The 14,401-nt window shown below is 50.8% G+C and overlaps 1 protein-coding gene across 2 annotated transcripts in view; it reads right to left on the bottom strand.

The window, feature by feature from the left end:
* Nucleotides 1-9,963: 9,963 nt before the first annotated feature.
* The window catches only part of RBPMS2 (RNA binding protein, mRNA processing factor 2), a 29,528-nt gene continuing 25,090 nt past the window's right edge, over nucleotides 9,964-14,401 (bottom strand). The window contains exons 7-8 of one of the 2 annotated variants that reach the window (XM_005232591.4): nucleotides 11,427-11,496; nucleotides 9,964-11,214 (exon numbers count right to left, since the gene is read on the bottom strand). In XM_005232591.4, coding sequence (XP_005232648.1) covers nucleotides 11,434-11,496 — 63 coding nt within the window. In that variant the 3' untranslated portion in view covers nucleotides 9,964-11,214; nucleotides 11,427-11,433. The remainder of the gene's footprint in view (nucleotides 11,215-11,426; nucleotides 11,497-14,401) is intronic. The other variant, XM_013295378.3, reaches the window with a different exon arrangement.

Here is a 14,401-nt window from a genome sequence, read left to right as displayed (position 1 = left end):
AGCCTGGAGCAAGGCTGGCACCCACGATAGCTCTTAGCTGCAGTCCAAGTCGACATGGACATAACCAGGATTGTGTTTCTTAGCTGGGAAACAGGTGGCAGGGAAGGGGAACTGCATCGTTTTGGAGGAGTGAGGCCAGGAAGAACCTCAGGATGCAGAGGAGTTGCTGGGTTGGAAGAAAATGGTTTCTCTGAGCTGTGAATCAGCCCGGGGCCCTCCCTTCACTGCTGGAATACTCCAAAAGACTTCAGCTGAGGAAGAGGAGAGGAACCCAGTCTCGCTGCAGGCAAGAATGACTCAAAGGGAAAGGCCAGGTGTGGTCCCATGGGTGGAGGAGGGTCCTCCCCTCCAGGAAGGAAGCAGAGGTATTTTTTGGTGCTGCTATGAGCTGGGCCTGCTGTTTTCCTTGGGCTGAAGTGGAAAGGCTGCTTCGAGACAGCAAACGAGCCAGATGGCAGCTGGGCAACACCACCACCTAGCAAACCTGCGCAGTTCACCACCACCACCCAGGCACTCAGCCTCTGCCAGCGCCCACCTCCTCTAGCCCCTGCAGCTCTTCTAGAACCTGCCCAGGCACGTTGCTACCATTGGTGCTGGGGTGAGCATCTCCAGGGCAGAGCCTTCACTGCAGTGCATGAGCCTCACACAGGAGGGTTGGTTCTGGTCTGCTGGGGCAAGCAAGGAGCAATGAGAGCAAGGCCAGGAACAGCATGAGTCACAGGGACGAACTGAATTGCCTGCAGCAGTTTCAGAGTACTCATCTGTGGCAAATGAAATCCAGTCCTTTAGGTTTGTACTTTTTTCACAGTGGAAAATATCTAGAGTGGCCACTTCTGTGTAAGTCAAGCATGTCCTAGGCCTGTGCAATGTGCCTGACTCACCAGCTCAGCTTCTGCTCTCTGCTGGAGATCTTTGTGCAGTTATGAAGAAAAATTGGATTTAAACACATAATGACACAGAGAGGAGTTTTTGTCCTAAAATGAGAAAAATACATTCTGTGTATTTCGTTTTACTTTTCTATATCCATCTTCTTATAAGATTATTTTCAATGACCTTATTTAGAACCAAATTGTCTCTGTAGCATTTCCTACCAAAATACATATTCTCCTGCACAACATGTTGTCATCTGTTAGTCCAAGCTTCACTCCTAACGGTCTCAGTCACACAAGCATCAGTGCTGGTATAAAGCTTCTATTTGCTCTTTGCTAGAAGAACATTTTCAAAATTATTTAAAACAGATGACCGTTTTCCCCCACAAAGAGTTAACACACATTTTAATAGTGACCAGAAATATCCACAGTAGCAGGAGAGTCTAGAAAAAGAATTAAAGAGTGTGATGCAGGTGACGGAGAGAAGGGATATGGAAGTCTGTCCAAAACCCAAGGGAGGGAGAGGTACCGAGAAATGTCTAACAGCAATTTCAGGTGCTGGACATGGGTGTGTGCATTTCTCTAGCCCCATCACCTTCACAGAGCTGGTTAGTTTTGCCCGTGTGTACTCTAAGGCTCTGCTTTAAGCAGCAGTGAGATTTGTGTGGGCAAGTCAGGACACCTCAAAGTTACACCTCTGTAAGTAGAAACAAAGGACTGTCAAGTGTTTTCTTGATACCAATTGCATTTCTGAGGAGTGTCTGCCCTTCAGACCTGTTACCAAGTGAGAATCACACCACACATGGCTTGCTGGCCTGACGTGAAGCTGGTTTTCCCCGGTCAGTTCCTCTCTTCTCTCTGGGATGGTTTTGTGGACCATCTCATCCAAGGAGGGGCATGCATCCCTGCTCCATGATATCAGGAAGGCAGATTTCTTACCTAATATCTCTCCTTCATCACAGGCTCTGGAGATGATGTTCCTTACCAGTTCTTGGCAGTGCTCTATCACTTGGGTTTTCTCCTGCGACTGTCCCAAAACACTGCCTCACATCCTGCCTTGTCCATGCAAGGAGGTTATACTGGGAGGAAGATACATGAATTTAAATGGTAGTGGTTATAATATTATTTTCCTCAGTCCACTGCAAAAAGCATTAGATGTGGTGGCTCAGGGGTGTTTTTACAGCTCAGCCCAACTCTCCCGTTTCTCATCTTGTCTTTGACTTTGGCCGGTACCTCTCTGTCCTTGGAGCTGCAAATGATTCAGGCCTAACATTCATGACAAAGACTTTTCCTAGTAACAGCAGGTCCATAGCTCTGACTGTCCTGGCTCAGAAAAATGTGATAAAACCTATCTTGGTTTTTCCAGGGCTCACTCAACACCATCTTCTGTGAGTGTCACCAATGTTTGCCTCCACTTTCTAGTTCAGGAACCTTCTGTGTGTTGCAGCTTTACTCTGATACAATACACAAGCACACACCTCTGGGAGGTCGCCTTTCTCTAGCCACAACATATTTTCTTCAGATACCCAGAGTTTGCTTACTGGCTTTGGATTTGTGTATGTGTTTGTAACAATAAATAATCTTTGTTAAGAATGCAAATGTGAATTTTTTCCCTTGTATCCAACTGGAATCCCCCACCCCCACTCCTTTCCCAAGGTGCCGTGGTTCGTCATTCCCCAGACACCAGACCTCTCCATCAGAAATAAAAAATAACAATTTAAAAATGTTAAATTTTAAGAAAGGATTTTTAGCCTTAGTTAAATGCTAGAAGTTTTTAAGATTCGACCACCAAAATTGTTTACATATATTGGAAATAAGCTTTCCCATATCTGTTTAACAAAGCCAAATCCATCACATGAACTCAGTGCATCTTCCCAAGAGATGCCTTTGTAACCTTTCAATCTGTAAGAAGGGCAAATTTTTCAGAACTAACATTTTTTTGAGAAAAGAAACCAAGGCAACAGACCCAGTGGTCCCTGGAATTTCCAGGTAAGCCTTTTGTTGGTTAATATTAAGAAAAGAGGTCCATGTCAAACTGCTGATTTCAAGCCAATCAAGGGTCATTTTAAGATGCATCTCTTGAAATCCAGTTATTGCATTTCAGAAAGATGCTGGCACAGCCAGGCTGATCCACTAACCAAAAATATTTTTCTCCAGTTCCTCCAAACTGCTGCAAAAAAGGCAATGTACCTAAAGGTGGCAACTTCCATGGAAAAGCAGTATTTCCTTACTGATTCCTGGCCCATGTCTAAGTGCCTACACCGGAAGGGTAACCCAAAAATGGAGGCATTCAATTAAACTTTAATCATATTTTACTCTGTTTAGCCCTTATCAGCATTTTGATGAGCTCAGGACTCAAATGCAAGGACTAGTTTAGGAACAGGCTAGCCATGACTTATGGTCAGTGATTTGTTTGGGAGTGGTTTTCTTGCAGAAACGAGCCCCTGGGACTGAAGGTGCTCTTCTTAATTAACGTCCCTGTAAAGACCAAGCTGGTGTGATGGTGGTGAGGTTAATAAATGCACTGGTTTCTAGAGGAACAACTTGCTTTCTTTTCAAGACATAAATTTGTCAGTAAGACCAGTTAGGTTAGTTGGAGAAAAATAAACCATTACAGCTGCAGGGGCACTGCTAAATATTGTAACCATGGTATCCAGACCCTTTCGGAGCCTGGGATACATTTCTGAAAGCATGGCAGCCGGCAAATCAGCCAAGCAGCGATTCCCATTCCCAAAGGTCTCAGCTGCTTTGTCCCTGAAGCCCTCATCATGACTGGTCTTCATTCATCCAAAAGTGAGGATAAAAACCAAAAGGGGTTTTTTTTGAGTGGCCTGGCCTCATGGACAAAGTGGTGGGGATCTTCTATGGGGGTGATGGGCTCCCAACAGCCGGTCAGGGACTCTGAGTGTGTTTCTCCAGGTGAAGGTGACACCTGCTTCCCAAACCCATGGGCATCTGCTGGACAGCAGAAAGGACACATGCTCACACCCCTGTGCCACAGCATCTTGGAAAGGAAGACCTACTCCAGGGAGACATTTCCACTGTCTACGGTTCACTCCTGCTTTTTCAGGAGGTGGTCCTCCAGCACAGAGGCTGTATTTCCTCATTACAGTCAGGTCTGGGTTTGGAAAACAAAAACACTGGCTGCAGGTGACTGGCAGGGAGGCGGGTGAAGGCGCAAAATTTCCTGCAATGTGGGGATGCCTTATCAGGCCGTCAGCCCATCAGGGGCCCTATCAAGCCAAGCACATGGAAACACTGCTGACTGCTGTTGACTTTGGCCAGTGATGGCACCTGCGGGTCATGTTGTCTGCACTAGCAGAGCCTGACCCCAGGGTAAGATGCTGGGATGAATTGGCTGGCATCCCCCTGCGCCAGCAGGCATCTTGTAAAATGCCACATGTGGCCACTCAGCAGTGCAGAGGCCTCCTGGGAGCACTGGCAGAGATGAACCAGTCCCTGGAAGGGAGAAGGTGGCAGCTACTTGGTCTTCCTGCAGCTGGGCAGTGATGACACTCGCTGAGGCAAGCAGGGCATGATTCAGCTCAGGTTGAAACCAGGGGTGCTGTGGACAGAGCAGAGCTGACAGCCTCTCCCAGCCGTCTAAGCTCACTCCTTCCCTTCATCTTTCTCTCCTGGAAAGCCATATGCATGTCACGGCCACTGCTGCGGCTGCTGAGAACTCACAGTAACCTGAAAGTCATCAATGACCCTAAGATGTGCTTTCTCCATACAGGGCAACTCCATATCACCTGGGGAGAATCAGCACTAGGTACCACAGTCCAGGCCTACATGCATAGCTTTTCCCCTGCTGCCTCAGGGAAACATGCAGAAAAGCCAGTTGCAGGAGGACTTCCAGCACTTGTTTTCAGTATCCACAGCTTCCAAGCGGAAAAACACACCAGGCAGTAGCATGGCCTGGAGCCTTGCTCATGATGCCCCAGCACCTGTCCCTAAGGCTGGCAGGTCCCATGACAGCCTCTCGGATCAGACCCTGTCCACCTTCTGGCAGGGCTGGCAGATCTCCTGAGAAACTCCAGCCCACCCTGCATCAGTTCAGTTGGTGGTGGACAGAGGGCTGGCTTTCCTGTCTTCGCCAGCAGAGAAGGGAAAGCACCTGCAGAGGACAGCAGGTACCAACCTCACCAAGAGAGCATGAGGGGGACCACGCTGTCACCCACAGACCCTTGAGCAACCAACCCAGTCCTCAGCGGGACACCAAGAACAGTGAAAGGACAAAGGACAGATGAAAGTACGTTGGTCATGGTACCAGCATGCCCTCAAAGTCAGTAATTGCTGCAGCAGCCATTTGGCATTGACACGTTGGCACAAACTGTTGTCCTCCCTTTGCCTGTTAAAACACCTGTCCTGGGTGAGCAGAGTGAAGAGTTGGTCCCCACGAGAGGTTCAGGAGTTCTCACTCACTCCTGTGACCCAGAGGCAGATGAAAGGAATGTTTCAATCACAATGAAGCCCAGTGGATGAAGCCCACCAGGTTAACCATGCTCAGTCTGTTGTGCCTAGAGACCATGGGAAATGGAGGGAAGGGGAGAGCTGTGGACTCCTGTAGCAGTTCAAACACACTGTCCATCTGCACACTCCAGTCCATCTGCACACAGAGGAAAAGCTGGGATTTCTGCTGTTTTGTGTGCCCCAGACCAAGGGAGAAGGATGTTCTGGATGTATTTGAAGACAATTCTAGGTTTTTATCAGGGGCTGGTGTTTCCCTGTCCCAGGAGGCTGGGATGCTGCAGCCGTTCTTTCCTCTTGGTCTCCTGTCCAGCAGCCGTACAGCCTGTGCCAGGCTGAGATCTGAGTCCAGCGGTGGCCTCTGCTCCCTCCAGGCATCCCGATCTGCTCAGATCTTCCTGAGCTAATCTCCTAGTGCCATCTGCTGTCTGACCCAGCGTCATCGTGGGGTGGTGCAGCACAAGCAAGCTGTCAGGCTGCAACAAGGCTTTTACCGTCGGTCAGATTCTACTGTCCGTGCACTGCCTTCGAGGCAAGGCTACAGCTGCATGTTATCAATGCTCATCAACCCTCTGCCATCATTCCTCAACAGGTGGTGGTGATGCTTCCACGCATCTCAGTCCTCAGCCTCACTTGCCAAAAGAGCTGGACCAGGTAGCCCACTTGCAAGGTCGGGTGGCTCCCACTGCCTCGTGCCTGGTAAAGAGCTGAATGTGTCATTTCTATGTCATCACAAAAGTGTTATATTTTGTTCTTTTTTAGTTAGATAAGTAACACCAGAAGCTATGCACTGGGAGAGGCACCCAGAAGAGGGTAATCCCCAGGGTTTCCCAGGCTCAGCCGGACCAAGCCGCGAGTCAATGGCCGGAGTCAGTCGATGCTGGTGATGGTCCCACCACAGCCAGGCTGGGCTATAGACCGCAAGCCTACTGAGATTCGGTGTATTTTTTGTCACAATGCTATAGTTGACCAGAAAAGTAAAAAGATTTTCCTCTATTAATACAAAGATTTTTTTGTCTGAAGTACTTCCACTGTCCCCATCCCAAGGCGGAGAGGAAGGTGCAGGACCAAATCTATGTATGTTTTCTCCACTGTCCCGAGCTGCAAACGTCTGTTAAGTTCCTGCTCGGGAAAGTGTTCTGGTTTGTGTGATCAGGTCTGGGATGCCACCTCCTGGCTTTCCCACTGTACTGTACATCTTATTAACGCTGTGACTCAACACAGACCAGGAGGACCTTTCCATCATATCATCAGAAATAACAAAGCCTTATTGGTTCAGAGAAGTTTTATTCTTTGAGGATTTGACCTGATCCCATCTATTTTTGAATTTTGAATCAGGACAGAGGTAACTCCAACTACTAACCCTCTGGCCACCCACTTACCATTATAATATTACAGGCTTTTGTGCGGGATTCCATCACAGCAGCACTGTGACCCCCAAAGCCCCTCTGGGCTGTGATCTGTCGCTTTGGGGGTGGGCTCTGATACCACTCACCTTTCACCAGTAGTTACTGTGCAGGGTGTACTTTGTCCCCACAAACCTATATGACCCCTGTGCAGTCCATTATGCATCACATGTGTCTTTCCATGCTCACCATTTGGGGTATTGGGGTGTCATTCCCAAGTCTCTACAGACTTCTTGCTGGGTTGGGGAATAATTTAACGGTGGTTGGTTGGCAGGGGGAGAGCAAAGGTATTTTTGGGGCTGTAAGACAGTGTGGTGGTATCTGAGCCCTGTAAGTAAGCAAAACTCATGAGAGGGAACATGTGCAAGAAGGAAATGCAAGATAAGAAGCAGACAGCATGCTTTCTCCCCCCTGCTTGGTCTCCATCGTTTCCTAGCTCTTTCTGCCTCCCTGGTGATGCTCCTGGCCTGGGTAAGCCTCCTTATACACTCACCAACCAAACCTGCTTCTTCTGGAGGTGTGCTGCCAAGTTCATCCATCATCAAGCAGCTTGGCCCTTAATTTTATTCGGCCAGGGGCTGGGGGTCCACAGAGCTAGTACATGTGATGGTCCCTGACCACAGCAGACCTGCTCCTTATCCTCATAAGGCTGAACCACCCACATTTTCCAGGGAAATCCCAGCAACATTAAGTGAGCTAGAAGTCAGCTGGGAGCGGTAGCTGCTAAAGCCTGAGGCAGCACGGATCTGGGGCTATCTGAGTCTCCTCACAGTTGGGGCCATTGGTGTCTGCCCAAGGGACAAACAACTGGGAGGATATCAATGGTCTTCAACCATAAAAGGCTTCAGCCTGAGCGAGGGGGGATGCCTTGGGGAAAGGAGATGGTGACAGAGGCTCTTCTCCCTGCGCTGCCGGTGCAGACCAGCAGATGGAAGTTGCCGAGGTTTGCAGGAGCCATTTTGATCCTTTGCAGAAGCCATTTGAATTGGTTTTCATCACGTCCTGTAGGAATGGACTGAAGGCACCAGATCATGCAACCCGCACGGCTGCGCTGCATCTGGGTACCCTTAGTCATCAGCAAAATATGAAGGACCACAAGGTGGGCATCAGCACTGCAAGGCGCTCCTGACCTCGAAGATGGGAACTCTGGGGTCTCTTGTGACCAGCCAGTCCCTAGATGAAAGCAGATGTTAAGTGACCTGCCTCCTTTTCTATGTCTCTGGTTTCAAGCAGGGACTGAGTTCTGCATCTGCCCCCCCCTGAAGACACCCTGGCCAGCTGCGAACATGTCTCGTCAGTCCAAACGGGGGCCCAGGCCACCTCCGTGGCAGCTTGTCCAGCACGGCCATGCCGAGAGATCTTTTTGCATCAGAACAGCTGGATTTTCTGCTTCCAAAGTGCTCCTTGCTGCAGTGCCTCGACCACATGCCATGGCAGAGAACAGCACTTTTGGAAGAAAATGGTCTGAAAATTCCCAGATGGATTTTTTTTTTTTTTTTTTTTTTTTTTGTCCCACCTTCAAAACAAGGAAAAGAGAGGGGGCATTTCCAGTAAAATGTGAAATGTAAGTGTATCAAAACCCAGCCTTTTTCCCTATTCCTTCTTCTGCCAGCCCCAACGTCATCTCATCTCTTTTTGGCTGCTTTCTTGTATGACCACTGCTTGACAGGTCCTGGCAGTGCCAAGGACCAAAGGACCTGGATGCTAGCAACCTGCACCCTTTTTCCTGATGATGCCATGAGGCTGTGCCCCATCCAGAGCTTCTCTCCACCCCAGAGCTTCATCCCACCCACAGACTGGGGACATTTGCTGTCCCCAGATCACTGCCCAGAGAGTTTCCCTTTGAGCAGGACACACACTTGAGCAGCCTGGGAGGGGCAGGGGCATTGCACGCACGCACAGGCAGCCACAGACACACCGAGGCAGCAAGCACACACGTGTGTGTGCACATGCCTGCGCCATGCTTGCACCAGCCAGGGAGGGGGACGCCCGGGGACCCTCTGAGCAGACGTGACCTACTTTAGCTCCAAGGAGAGCCGTGTTGCATGGGTCCCAGTGTAAAAGCTTAATAGAGCCAGGCATAAATTATTCATTGCCTGACCACGTTAATGCATGTGCTAAAGGCTTTTTTTTTAAAAAAAAAAAATCTCCTCTATAATTTAAAACCTTGCACACTTCCATCACCAGGCCCTGCTGCTCTCCAGAGTGTTTCTGCTTAGGTGAGCAGAGCTGCGAGATGTGGATGGATCCTGCAGGAGCTGGGATTTGGGCAGGAGTGAGGTTTGCCTGGACCACAGGCAGGAAGATCCCATGGGGAAGGGGCTAGCAGTGCTGCTCTGGCTTGGGCAGCCTGTGGCCCCACAGCAAGTCACTTCCTGAAGCAGCAGCACTCAGCCAAGCCTGTTCCCAGGCATAGTGGCCAGCAGGGCTATTTTTAGACCTGCCTTTTGCTTTTTCTTATTTTTTTTTTCCCTGCTCCTCACCCTTGCTCAGCACTGCCCTTGAAGCCCTGGGGGGAAGAGGAAAACACTGATCCCTGGAGTGGGAAGCTGCATGGGAAGGCTTTAGGAGCACCTCACCACAGAGGTTTGTGGCCACTGAGCCACAGGAGACCCCTTTGGCACAGTGAGGGGACCCCCAGGCCACCCTGCTAGAATTTAAGCAAGCTGCCTCCAGTGCATCTGCAGCAACACCTGGCCCTGCTTTCATCCTGCCGGGGCAGCCACCTCTGCCGGGGGCTGCAGCTCCCACAGCTGCTCCAGCAGGTATGGGTAAGACCAGCAGCAGACATCAGCAGCCACAGCTGGGGCACCCTGCACCAGGAGCACAGTGCTGCAGAGGATGTTTGCCTTCTATGGCCATCTCTGCTCACTGCACCACAGGGGGAAGAGGGACAGCGCTGGCACGGAGGCCCTCAGCCTCTGCAAGCACAGAAATGGTGGGGGGAAACAAAAACACCCAAAAAAAGCTGCTGGAGGCCTCTGAGAGGGCATACACAAAAGCTCAGCCTCAACAGCTCCTTCAACACATGCCCATGCAGGTGAGGACTTGCCCTTCTCCTATGGGGAAGGAGGGAAGATGCCCCAACGTATTCATGGTCCTCTGCAGCATCCTAGACCAGCCTGCATCCTTCCAGGCAGGGCTGGGGGAGCAGGGGAAAGACCAAGCCTGAAGCACCCCAACCCAACCCCAGAAGAAAACACAACAGAGCACAGAAGTCACAGCAGCCTCTGGGTATATTTTTTTTGTTGTTGCATTTCATATATTATCCAGTTTCACATTCTCATAGGATCAGCAATTATATAGCAACTTATTCTCAAATCTTTTAATACAAGCAAGACAGCCATGGTCGTATAATACTTAAAGCACTCCAATACCAAGCAAGAAGATGCTAAAACAAAAATTGCACAATTTCTTGTATACTATGCCTGACTGAATCATTGTTACAGAAGACAACCCTTCTCTTTCAAGCTTTTAACTAAACATTAACTTATCTTACAGGATTACAATTTCTCTTTAATAATAATAATAATTAATTGCACACAAACACACAAGAAATTCTTTATGATGCATAAATATTTCCTTATTACACATGGTACAAAAATACTCGTACTTTTTTTTTGTTCGGTATTCCCATAAGGATGGCCGATTATTTGGCAGGACTGGATGCTCTCCAATCAGAAAGATGTGGGGGGAGGGGGGGGCGCGGGGGAAAAGTTAGATATTTTACAGCCTTTCTATATATAGAAGTTTGAAGAAAAAAAAAAAAAAAAAAACAAAAACCCCTGACTTTAAAACCAGAGAAGAATGGATGAGAACAGAAACCCAGTGCATTGTACTTGGGGGGCAGGGAGGGAAGGGGGGGGGGGGAAAACATTTTTCAAATTTTTCTGGTCATACTGGGAAGGGAAGGGCAGAGGTGGGAGAAGGGGTGAGACAAGGACAGTTAGTATTTCTCAAAGCCAAGTCTTCACCGAAGCAAGATGAAAACCTCGATGGATCAATCCATTGGGCCAAGGACCTGTTGCTAACAGTTACACAAATGCTAGAACAAACAAACTTACACTCACACATACACAAGTTAAGTGTTTTAATTCATGCCAGAAAACATGCAAAACCCATTGCCTTTCATTTCCTTCAGCCAAGGCGCTGGGGCAGGGCGAGCCTGGGGAAGCCCGGGGCTGAGCCCCCCCGGCTGGGTCTCAGCCTGGCTGGACACAAAGCTCAGTCAGGAAGGATGTTGGAGAATGTCAGGATGAAGGGAGGCAGTGCACGGCCGTGGTGGGGGCCACGGCGGCTTCACAGTCCAGGGAGGGGGGGGATGCTGGCAGCCCCGGGGCAGGAGGAGCACGCTGGGGCCAGGCGCCTTGTCCGCTGGCCATAAAACAAACCGAGAGGAGTCTGAGCAATCGTCCCTGGCACATCCCTCCGGAGAGGCAGGGAGGAAGAAAACAAGCCGAGGAGAAACACTGCAGGAGAGGAGCAGCGGTGAGCGGCACCCACAGCCCTTTCTGGGTTCAGTGGGTCTCCCTGCTCCCACCTCATCACCCACCAGTGTAACCCAGCAGCATGCCTAGGGTGGATGCTGGGGGCTGAGCCCAAGCTCCCATCCCTCCTCCCCTCAAAAGTCCAAGGACAAGACAGACAAGGACCCGGCTCCAAGAAGTGATTAATTACTTACTAATGAACTAACAAAACTGACGAGACTTCCATCCTTGCTGGGTAGCTTCAGAGGGAGGATACCAGCGCATCTGGAAAAGAAAGCCAGGCCACAGGTCCATGATCCAGGATTATCTCAACCACAGCCCAAACCTTCACGTTCTTCAGGCCATGTACAAGGTCCACTGAGTAAAGATGGTCTCCAGCACAGGGAAGGAGGCTCCAAGGTGAGCCCTAAATCCTACTCAAGTAGCATCCCAACCTAGGGCTGTACTGTGCCAGCACTACCCAGCGTGCCAGTCTCACGCTGGCCAGCTCTGGTGGCTCATGCAAGGACAGGCTCAGGCTCACCAGGCACCAGCCAGGTCCTCCCTTCACAAGCACAGCAAGATCCCACCTGTCTAAGATGGAAGCTAGCACCCCACCTCAGGGCTTGCCTCAACATCTCCATACTTTCTGCCTATTGGCATGACCACAAGACAGCCCCAATTTCACACCCCATACCTGGTCCCAGCTCACTACAACACACAGACCACCACCATTCAAGCTAGAAAAGCTCCTCACCACCAAGCTGTCTGTGAAGGTTACCACTACAGAAGTGTGTGCAAAGAGGGGCTGCTCCCCCTTCAGCACACTCCCGCTCCCCTAAACACCTCAAGTTTACATCTCTCCCCCCACTCAGGCAGGGCAGAGGAGGCTCACCCCAAGGTGGCGGCCACTCTGCCCTCAGCCAGCAGAAGGTGGCATCTCAAGACCACACACTTAAGCCAGACAACCTCTACATGACACTCATGGGGTAAGAACTGGCTCACACACCACAGAAGAGACCCATGAAGTTTTCTAAACCACAACTTAGCCATCAGAACAGGCTCCAGGCAGACCACATCACAGGAAGAACTTGGTAGAGCTGCAAACCAGCAAGACTTGAGAGGCTTCCCTGGCAGGTCTTTGCTGCCACATCTACTGCTCAGGCCTGCCTCTTGCCAAGGAAGGATTGCTAGATGGGCACCTGATGAGCAGGCATGGGAACAGACACTTTCCAGCCTTTCAATAGATGCAGCAAGCTGGCAACATCCAGCAGAATAGCATCAGGCATCCAGATGCTCCTGCTTGGTCTGCAAGACTGGTACATCGAGTTAGCAGCTTCATGCCTGAGAGCAGGGGGAGATGAGCCTGTGCCACTTGACTGAGCACAGATCCAGCAGCAGGAGCAGCTAGCAGAGCTCAGTCCTGGTGCTGTTTGCAAGGGGAGCTGAAACACAGCAGCCAAAACAGCCATCCTCACTCTCCTCGCTCCCCAGCTGGTGGGAGGAGAGCACAGCCTCAGTACGGACAGGTATCGAGAACAGTAGGTACACTCAGGGCTCTGGGTACCAGCAGAATGATGGACTTTGCTAGGAGTGGCAGAAACCCCCTAGAGCCCAGTGTGAACTTTTCCCCTTGGCAGACCATCCTGGCCAGGTTGTCCCCTTGCCTGAACACATCTGGCTAGATGCTCCCCTCCCAAGCACATGCACCACTAGGGCCAGAGGGGAAAAAAAAAAAAACAACCAACCAACCAGTATTCCCAGACCAGCTCCAACCCCAGCGCACGGCACTCTTCCAGTAAGAGGGACCCTTGGGTTGAGGACAGGCAGACTTTCTTGAAGCAAGGTCCCAGGTCATCTGGGCAAAGGAAGAGTTGTGGCCACAGCCAAATCATCCAGGTTGGCAGAGGCTTTACAGCTCATCTAACCCCTGCCTGGCTGTGCCCAGCAAGGGCAACTCTGCCAGCTGGGTCTTGCCAGGGTCGGTCTCCCCTGCAGGCTGTAAGCATGCAAGGGACATCAAGAAAGGCACTCCTGGTTGGGGTGACAGCTGGCAATGAAAGGGAAACAGGAGCTGGCTATTTTCCAGCTACCTAGCAGACAGCACACTACATGACATGGGCAACGCAAGCCTTGCTGCAAAGTTATCCAGGAGTGGAGATGCAAACCTGTGTCCCCAACTGCATTAGACCTCCAGAAGCTGCACACAGGTCTTGAGACAGAACTGGAGACCAGGAGACCTAGAGACTTGGTGACAGCTCTTGGACTACTCTCCAGGCTAGGCACATCCACAGCAGGTCCCCTCAAACCCTACTCCCTTTACCCCTCTAAGAAGCAGAAGCCTGACAACCAACAGAGGTACAAAGCCAGAGGCTTTGATTCACTCCTTCACGCAGAGACATGCAGCAGACTGCCAGGACCCTGACACTACAGCCTCCTTACAGGAGCTGGAGGGAACAATAAGCACATGCTTCCCAGAAAGCACAGCTGCCTGCTGTGCCCGTCCAGCCTCCACCAGCACACAGGCTGCGATGCTAGTAACTGAACAGCCCCAAACATGAGCATTGAGTCCCTCTTCTTATGATGGCTCCTACATGGAGGAGCCCTGCAAGTTCGTAGAGGCTCTGTCCTAGCAGAAGCCTCTCATCACCCCATCAGGTTAGGTCTGCTGGATCCCAAGCTTCTGTTCAGGCAGTAGGACCACAGTTGAGGTGGCTGTTTGTAGCCAGGCACACTGGGCTGTCAGACTCCTTGTCAGACACCTCTGAGGCAAGCAGGTGCCACCAAGTCAGCTCCCAGATGGCCTCATGATACAGCAGCCAGGTACATCCCAGTCAGTCCAGCCTTGGGTGGAGGCAAATCAAGGGCATAGACATTACCAAGACCATCCTCCCAGTGAGGAGTCCCATCTAGAGCCATGACCAAAGCACTGTCTTGATGCCACGCACACCATGCCTTCCTTCACTTCTCCATTAGCCTGTGAGAGGGACCCAGCACAGCTGCACCCACGCTCACCAGCCTGGGGCCACCACACTGCTCTGGGGCATGGTTGTCTCCTGGCCCTGACACAGGCCAGGAAGCCTCTCTTGCAGCCTGGTGTGGGCAGCAGCATCACTGACACCTTATGGGGCCACCACAGCAGCTGCCAGTGCAAGGACAGGGGTTACGTGCTCCCCCCCAGCCCTGTCAC

This window comes from Falco peregrinus, chromosome 1 (assembly GCF_023634155.1).
Source record: "Falco peregrinus isolate bFalPer1 chromosome 1, bFalPer1.pri, whole genome shotgun sequence".
NCBI lineage: Eukaryota > Metazoa > Chordata > Aves > Falconiformes > Falconidae > Falco > Falco peregrinus.
This window is presented reverse-complemented; position numbering and strand designations above follow the sequence as displayed.